Source organism: Talpa occidentalis, unplaced genomic scaffold (genome assembly GCF_014898055.3).
Source record: "Talpa occidentalis isolate TD23 unplaced genomic scaffold, MPIMG_talOcc4v2.1 talOcc4.6, whole genome shotgun sequence".
NCBI classification, from domain to species: domain Eukaryota; kingdom Metazoa; phylum Chordata; class Mammalia; order Eulipotyphla; family Talpidae; genus Talpa; species Talpa occidentalis.
Window position 1 is genome coordinate 110,985,130 of NW_023604972.1, and position 9,223 is coordinate 110,994,352.

Genomic DNA, 9,223 nt, shown 5'->3' on the forward strand with positions numbered 1-9,223 from the left:
TTACAGGAAGTAAGTATGAAGAGTAAGGATTCACTATATTTCAGGAAATCTTGCTCATATCTTTCCTTGCCTTTCATTTCTTTCTAAGCTGTTCAGAGATTTGTGGCCTTAAAATGTTTCTTTTCAGCAGTGAGAACTGCATTTGGCAAAAGAAGAAACATCAATTACTAAAAAAACAGCTAAAAATATTCTAACATCCAGTCCTTAGGAGGATATGGAGCAACAGGAACTCTCATTCATTGCTGCTGGGAATGCAAAATGGTATAGCCATTGTGGAAGCATATTTGGTGTTTTCCTAGAAAATCAAGCATACTTTTACTGTATTAGCCAATAGTCAACACTCATTGGTATTTACCCAAAGGAGTTGTCCATGGAGAAACTGGCACATGGATGTTTATAGCAGTTTTTGTTAGAACTTGGAAGCAGTTGAGATTTTTTTTTGATAGAAATAAATAAAATAACTGGCACATCCATACAATGGATTATTATTTGGTGATTTAAAGGAAAAAGCAAGCTATTAAGTCACAGAAAGACACGGAGAAACTTTAAGTGCATATTACTGTATCAAGCCACTCTGAAAAGGTTACATACTGTGTGATTCTCACTATATGACATTCCAGAAAAGGAAAAACTGTGGAGACAGTAAAAAGACTAGTGGCTCCAGGGATTAGCTGGGAGAAAGGGATGAAGAGGTAGAGCACAGAGGATTTTTAGAGCAGTGAAACTGTTTTGTATGATACTATAATGGTGGGTGTATGTCATTATACATTTGTCAAAACCCATAGAATGTACAATGCTGAGAGTGAATTCTAATGGAAATGATGGACTTTGAGTGACAAGGTGTGTCAGTTAGATTCATCAGTTGTAACAAGTACATCAATCTGGTGGAGGGCATTGATAGTGCGGAAAACTATGCCTGAATAGGAGATAAATGGAGACCATACTTCCTGGAAATACGTCAGAAAGAAAAAGAAAAATGTCAGATGGTTTCACGTATAGGAGGAACATAGGAAAACTATACAAGAGATCGAAAGAAAAAAAAAACAGACAAAACTAGCAGTCAAATTATAAATTGGAGACATTCAGCAGAGGAGGGGAAGAGAGAGGAAAGAGCAAAAGAGTCTATGGTAACAGTTTATGGGTGCCTTGGTGGTGTTAATTTTATGGGGACTGTGCCTGAGAGTAGAAATCAAACATTGTGCAAAAAAAGAGCAATGATACAAAAAATATGTAAATAAAAATATAAAAAAATGAAAAGGAAAAGCTGCTCTGAATAGTCACGTGCATATTTTTTAATGGACAAGTTTTCAATTCCTTTGGCTAAATACCAGTGAGTGATTTCTGGGTGATATGTAAGAGTATGTTTCATTTTTTTCGAAAATGCTAAACTGTCTTCTAGCATGGCTTGTACCATTTTGCATACCTGCCAGCAGTGAATGAGAGTTCCTGTTACTCCATATCCTTGCCAGCATTTGGTGTCAGTGTTTTGGATTTTGGCTACTCTATTAGGTGTATAATGGTATCTCATCATTTAAATTTGTATTTCCCTGATGACATAAGATGTAGAACATAAGATGTACAACGTTTGTCATCTATAAATCTTTGGTGAAGTGTCTTATTAAGGTCTTTAGCCCATTGTTTGAGTGGTTTTCAAGTTTTTTATATATTTTGGATAGCAGTCCTTTATCAAGTATGTGTTTTGTAAATATTTTCTTCCACTGTGTGGTTTGTCTTGTAAAAGTATCTTTTACAGAATAAAAGGTTTTAATTTTAATGAAGTCTTACATACCAGTTTTTCTGTCACAGATTAATTATGTTTTAGTGTTTATCTAAAAAGGTGTTACCATCTGCAAGGTCATCTAGGATTTACTCACATGTTATTTTCAAGGAACTTTTTGATTTGCTTTTTACTTTTAAGTCTGTAATTCATTTTGAGTTTTTGTGAAGCATAAAATCTGTGTCCAGAATCTTTTTTTACATGTTGGTGTCTAGTTTCCAGATTATTTGTTGAAAAAACTATTCTTCCTTCATTGAATTGCCTTTGCTCCCTTGTCAAGGATTAGTTGTCTGTATTTATGTGGGTCTGTTCTAAGCTTTCTATTCTGTTCATTTTATCTGTTTTTTTCCCTCCAGTACCACAGTCTCCTGGTTACTGTAGTTTGTACTATGTCTTGAAATTGGATCATGTCAATCCTCTAACTCTGTTCCTCTGCCTCAATATTGTATTGGCTATCTTGGATCTTTTTGCCTTTCCAGATAAACTTTATAATTAGTTCGTTAATATTTATGATTCTTGCTGGGATTTTGATTGCTTGGGATTGCACTGAATCTATAGATCAAGTTGGAAAGAACTGACATCTTTTTTGTTTAATAGGTTTTAATGGGCATATGATACCTACTTACAAAATTTGCATAACTTAACGGCATATTGTAGTAAAGTCCTACATCTTACACACATGGAACAGCTTAGCAGTCTTCTCAAAATGTTTTTCTTTCAAAAATTCCTTATGAAAGGAAAAGGTTCTGTTTTACATGGTCTGTGCTGAAGTTATAAGTATCATTTTCCTCTTCCGTCATTTTATCCTAGACAGAATATTGCAGACTGCTCATCTGCTTGAGATTCTTTAGGTTAAACTAGTCCTTTTCTGCAGGGGACATGTCTGTGCTCTTTTCATCAGCTTCTTCAACATTTTCCTGGTTATTGTCAATGTATTCGTACTTCTACTCCCTCCTCTCTTTCTGTGTTGGCAATTCTTCAGGTATGTACTTTCCATCTGTTTTTCCATTTGTCAGATCCAAAGACTAGAAAAGGATGCTGTTGGCTAACCGAGGGCCCCTAATGTATGTTGTGTGCATTATTTTTTCCCACTTATTCCAAATCAAAGCCCCATGTCTTTTTTTGTTTTATTTCATTTTTGTTAGTATTAAACCCCTGTGTCTTTTATACAATGCTCTCACTGAAGTGAGGAGGAGTCCAGGAATGTAGGGGGATGGCAACAGTCACTAAGGAGGCACCTATCAACTCTGACCCACAGCAGTTAGGTGTCACCTTCTACATTTGGTCTTCCACCTTTGTGATGAAGTTCATTTCTTGAGCAAGCAAAGTAAAATATTCTGGAGATTTCTTAAAGTCCAGAGCAGTAAATTTCAATACCTTATGTTGAGCATCAGCCTGGAACAGGGTTGCACTGGCAGTCTGTACTGGTTTTACTACTTCAGTTCTTGCTGGACTTCCTCAGAGCAAGTTAAGTGGAGACATATTGGGCTGTGTATGATTGTAATTTGTAAACCCTGTGGATGCACAGACAGTAAGTATCTGTTCTATTTTAAGCAATGTCAATAGGTTATGCTGTTTTCCACGTTTGGGAAACCAGTTACTCCAACCCAAATGACTTTGCCATTTCCATGCAACTTCTAAGAAGCTTCCAAAGGCATTCTTTTCCAATACAGACGTCACTTGGGAATGAGGCTGTTTTCTTTCTTTCCTTAATTTTCTTCCCTCTTGTCCTTCAGATTTGTTGAGGCTCTGAACATCACTGTTGGAAATTCCTTCTTTTTGGTGGGACCCTCGCCGGCGACCGGGGAACAAACCGGCGCTGCAGAGGCTGTGGGCAGCCTCGCAGCCCAGCGCTCAAGCGCTGCGCCACCAGGGGGGGCCCTCCTTCTTTAAAATATTAGCCAGTTCTCCAGATCCTCCTTTGGTACCAAATCTGATTTATTTAATACAGGTACCAGCTTTTTCTGTCCGTCCTGAACAGTGGCTTCTTCTCTTGGGGACATCCATCACCAAAAGGACCTCTGGCATCCAGCATCTCTCTAGCACATCAGAGGCTTCAGTCACCTTTAAATTCCTGACAGTACAACTTTGGATTCTGTTTGCCTGACTTGACTTTGTTCTTATCTTCTTACCTTTGCATTGCCAAAATTCCTCCTTCACAAGTTCCATATTGGACCATTCAATTCCAGAGTCAGTTTCAGGTTTTCTTTTTCGGTTCCTTCTGCCTGTCAAGTTCCTGCTGCTGTTTAGTTATCTCGGCCTCTTTGCTCTTCCTCTTCTACTCCCTGAAGAAAAGACTTAAAGGGAGGGCCTCCCCGGTGGTGCAGCGGTTGAGCGCTGGGTTGCGAAGCTGCCCACAGCCTCTGCAGCACTGGTTCGATCCCCGGCTCCTCCCCGGCTACCAGAGGAGGGTCCCACACGGCGTGCAGACCTCTCCTGCTGCCCTCTGCTCCCTGCTCTGGTGAATTCTCTCACTCTCCCGTGCTTCTGACTGTACCCAGTGCTTGTATAAATAAATAAAAATAAATCTTAAAAAAAAAAAGACTTAAAGGGAGCATTGTGTGGAACACCTGGGTATTTCCTAGGTTTCTCAAAATCCCATGGTTGAGCCTCCTTTCTCAATTTTCTGGGCACTCTCAAAACTTTTTTTTTTTATTTTCATTTTTTAATTTTATACTGCGTATGGCAAGTAATGTGTTTACTTGCTTTCTTTAACTTTAGCTACTTCATACTGGAGTTGGGAATATCAGAGAAGGTGTTGACAGTAGCTACAATGTCAGAACTGACATCTTGACAATGAGTCTTCCTATCCACGAATGTGGAATATCTTTGATTTCTTTAATCAGGGTTTTGTAGTTTTCCTCATATAGAAGTTGCATCTATTTTGTTAGATTTATAAGTATTTCATTATTTTGTGATGCTTATGTAAATAGAATTTTTATTTATTTTTTTAAAGAACTCGTGCTGCAGTGGCTGCGGACTGCCTCATAGGTTGTGTCTCAACCCCTTGCGCCATCAGGGAGGCCCTGTATATAGAATTTTTAATTTCAAATATCAGTTGATTATTGGTATATAGGAAAGCAGTTGACTTTTGCATATTAATCTTCTATCCTGCAACTTTACTGTAATTTATTAGTTCCAGGAGTGCTTTTGGTGATTCTTTGGAATTTTTTATATGTACACAATCATGTTATCTTTGAAGAGACACCATTTTCTTTCTTTCTTCTCAGGCTATATTTTTTAAATTTCTTTTTCTTACTGCATTAGCTGGACCTTCCAGTATAATGTTAAATATTTTCATGCTTGTTTGGATGTATGAAAATCCACTGTTTTTCAAAGATGAGATGAAGTGTTTAATTTAGTGAATAGATAAAGCATTTTTAAGAAGTTGCTCTTTTATATCTAAATAACATACAAGTTTTGCAGTGAATTACGAAACTTATCCATTCCTTCCATAAATAAGTCCTGTCGCTTACTGGAAATTATATTAAGCACCAGAAATAGTGAGTTAGACAAGAAGAGCAAATCTTGGACTTATGAAATTATCCTCATTATTAGTGCGAAGACATTTCACTAATGTTCAGAGCTTCACAATTGGGAGGATAGAAAATAAGACCCATGGATTGAAGTTACTGAGTTGTGTGTTAAAAAAAAAAAAAAATTAATAAAAATGGGTTGAGTTTGTTGATCTGTTTTTTAAAATACAACTTTTTTGTTAGGTGAGAACTAGAACAGTTGCTGAATGTGTAGCATTCTACTACATGTGGAAGAAATCTGAACGTTATGATTACTTTGCTCAACAGACAAGATTTGGAAAGAAACGATATAACCATCATCCTGGAGTTACGTAAGTATTGTGGACTTGACTTCAGGGACTTTTGTTTTCAACTGAATTGCAGTCATAAACTAAATTGGGGTGTTTTTTTCAGGGACTATATGGATCGTTTAGTAGATGAAACAGAAGCTCTTGGTGGGACAGTAAATTCTTCAGCCTTAACTTCTAACAGACCTGAGCCTATTCCTGATCAACAGCTGAACATTCTCAACTCTTTCACTGCCAGTGACTTGACAGGTGAATTGAATATCTCTTTATGTCTTTCAGTTTAGCTTGGGGCAGATTGTGTCCTCTTTGCTTCACCTCACAGGATCTCTTATTTGAACCATTTTCTATTTCTTTTTTTTTAGCTTTGACCAACAGTGTAGCGACCGTCTGCAGTCCCACTGATGTGAATTGTTTGGATGATAGCTTTCCTCCACCGGGCAACACACCCCGTGGACAAGTAAATCATGTGCCTGTTGTAACGGAGGAGTTACTCACCCTGCCCAGCAATGGGGAAAGTGATTGTTTTAATTTATTTGAGACTGGATTTTATCACTCGGAACTAAATCCCATGAACATGTGCAGTGAAGAGTCAGAAAGACCAGCAAAGAGATTGAAAATGGGCATTGCTGTTCCTGAATCCTTTATGAATGAGGTCTCTGTAAATAATTTGGGTGTGGACTTTGAAAATCACACACATCACATCACCGGTGCCAAAATGGCCGTTTCTATGTCTGACTTTGGCAGTCTGTCTGCCAGCGAGACCAATGGTTTCATCAGTACACACGCTCTGCATCAGCATGCCACCCTTCACTCTGAGTGACATGAATGAGGGGCCCAGAAACAGTGGGTGTTGCAGTACCAGTAAACTTGAGGAAAGTATCAGGTTTGCTTAGTCTTTCACTGGAAGTTTGAACATTTTTCACTATGACATCAGTGATGTCAGTATGTATAGAACTATATCTTGATTTATCAAGAGTATTTTCATTTTTCAATCCATAAATGTGGAAATGAACTATGATCAGCAGAGTTGGGAACTAAGATTGAACTCTGTGGTGCAGCTTTAAGCTCTGCTTATCTCTTCCTCATCTCCCAATACCTCTTCCCCACTCCCTTTTTCTATTCTTTTCTGTTCCCTACTGCCCTTTCTCCCAATTTAAAAACCTGTAGACAGAGGCCACCAGCTCAAAACCAGCACAGATGTTCTGAACTGAATGGAGTGGCTTCTTTTCATGTAAATTCCTTTTGCCGTAATGGATGCAGTGGAATAACAATGTTTACAGGTACCGATCCAGATCCCTGCTCAATGTAGCATTTTTGGGTTTATTTTCTTAATTAAATAAAAGCAGGGGTAGGTTTCTTTAACTGCACAAACATGCAAGGATTTTTTTTAAATGGAAACTTCTCTCATGTTATTCAACTAGAGCACTTCAGTTTACAAAACACCAAGTCCATCTTGATGGAAGCCAGCACGAGGAACTGCGTGCAAATTATGAAGACGCTTGCTTGGATCCTGTTTCAAAATTTTAGACCAGGGCTACCTTACACAGAATTGGCCATTTTATTGTTGGAAGATTTCTGTGTAACTTCATTCATTGGCTAAAAATTTGGTGTTTGAAATGTGGTATTCAGATGGGGTTTTGTCCACCCTTGTCAAGACTCTTTAATTGTGAAAATAATACCGGTCATTGAAATTTAGTTTATCCAGAGGCAACTGATTTGCAAGGCACAGTCTACAAATCCTAGGATGTTGCCACTCAATGGTTTACATTTTGGGACACCTCTTTAAGTTGTTTGTAGCACTGCAGTTCAAAGTGTTAATATTTTAGGAGGGCCTTCTAGATTTTACACTTAATGCAGTAGAACCTTGAAGTATATTTAAGCATTTTTTGTTTAGCTTGAATAGTTGGCAAGCAAAATGTGAATTCCTATCTGAAACAGAATGGTACGTTACCACTTTTAAGTTTTTTAAAAAGTGATGGACGTTCAGCTGCATCTCAAATTCAGTTTTATTTTTATTCCAAACATTGTGACTGAGAAGCCATTGTCATAAACTTTGGCCAGTTTTGCTCTCCAGACATGCATCTTTAAGTTATAAGGTGAATTCAAACAATATGTAATACAGTGTTAGGATATAATAAGCTTTGCTTTTATAATTCAGTTAAAACACAAAATTTTACTTTTTTGCACTGTCTTAAAATTTTCAATTTCTACTAGTCTTGCTTTGCTAAAACCTTAAATGTTTGGCTGCATTGCTTATATTTGTAAGTATAAGTTGCTTCAAGGTTGTGCTGATGAGTAGATAGGATGTAGTGAGCTTAGTAGTGATGGAAAAGGGAGGGTATTTATTATACAAACTGTGAACTGCAATGACATCCTCGGTTTTGGATGATGTGTATTCATGTTTTTCTTTGCAGCATTTTAATGAAGATTGCTTTGAAGTGTTTACGCAATAGCACATTTACTATAAAATTTAGTTTAGTACAGTGGACAAAGGTAGTTAAATTAATAACTTAAAACCAGTTTCTAATTTATACATCTAAAGTCTAGCATTCCTGTATGCACACAGTAAATAATGGGTAGCCTGGGCTCTGTTTCTCTCAGATATTGTATCCAAGTTGTCAGTTTCTTATTGCTGTGGTGTTGTTCTAAACTAGGATTTCTTTTCTTTTGTTAAAATCAGTATACCTTCTATAATTTAGAAAGATACTGGCCATGATCTTCCATTTTTAGAACTTTAATTTTTGTTCTGGGTTTACAGTGGCTGGTCTGTATAAAATAATTTACAAAGAGGACTGAATGCGAATACCAGTTGCACTTAAATGAACATGCCCATTCTCAGTAGCTGATGCAGTAATATATTCAGTTTATCTATGCATTGCTGGGATCTTGATATAAGATGGAAACAGTGTTTCTTATCTAAACTTTTGATTATCAGCAAGTTGAATGGACACTTTAGTTATTTAAATAAAGATTTTTGACCAAAATCCAGAAAATGATATGAGAGAAAAATAAATTCCAGCTAGTTTAATAGATTTTTAAATGCCGATCTGGTTTTAGCCTCTTAGAGAGAGCTAACTAGCTGGTAACGTTTACTTTTAATTCCTTGTTAAAATGAGGCAATAATTTGCAAGATTTTTGTACATATGTGTAAATCTTCATATCTTTTTAGACTAATTCAATATTTTCTGACTGCTTCTGCCATGTATAATACCATTTTTGTGCATGCTTGATGTGACTTTCATAAATTGTACCACTAAGACTTTATCCATGTAAAATAGCTATTTATTGAATTTTCTTTTTAAGCTGGATTTACTGTTGTTTTTCCTCTCTGTTTAAGCATTTTAACAAAGAATTTGTTACTGTTTATTAGAAGAATTGCGTTTGAGAGCATGAAAATAACTGATTTGCAATCACACAAAGAAACAATGCCTTTATTATCAAGTGTTAAGCACAATTCTTATAACAAACTGTGATAAATTCTTTTTTTTTTCTTTTGCCACATTATTTTTGTATGAACAAACCAAAAATCCATGGTGAGCAGTTGCAGTGTTGGCTGATGTATCTTTTATGTACAGGGAATATGAAGAGGACAGCGGATTCATTTAGAAATGTAACTGGTGCTG

At 36.8% G+C, this 9,223-nt stretch overlaps 1 protein-coding gene across 1 annotated transcript in view; it reads left to right on the forward strand.

The window, feature by feature from the left end:
• The window catches only part of MIER3 (MIER family member 3), a 30,810-nt gene extending 22,997 nt beyond the window's left edge, over positions 1-7,813 (forward strand). Inside the window, exons 11-13 of the mRNA XM_037529072.2 lie at positions 5,497-5,624; positions 5,707-5,849; positions 5,963-7,813. Coding sequence (XP_037384969.1) covers positions 5,497-5,624; positions 5,707-5,849; positions 5,963-6,420 — 729 coding nt within the window. The 3' untranslated portion in view covers positions 6,421-7,813. The remainder of the gene's footprint in view (positions 1-5,496; positions 5,625-5,706; positions 5,850-5,962) is intronic.
• The last annotated feature ends 1,410 nt before the right edge of the window (positions 7,814-9,223 follow it).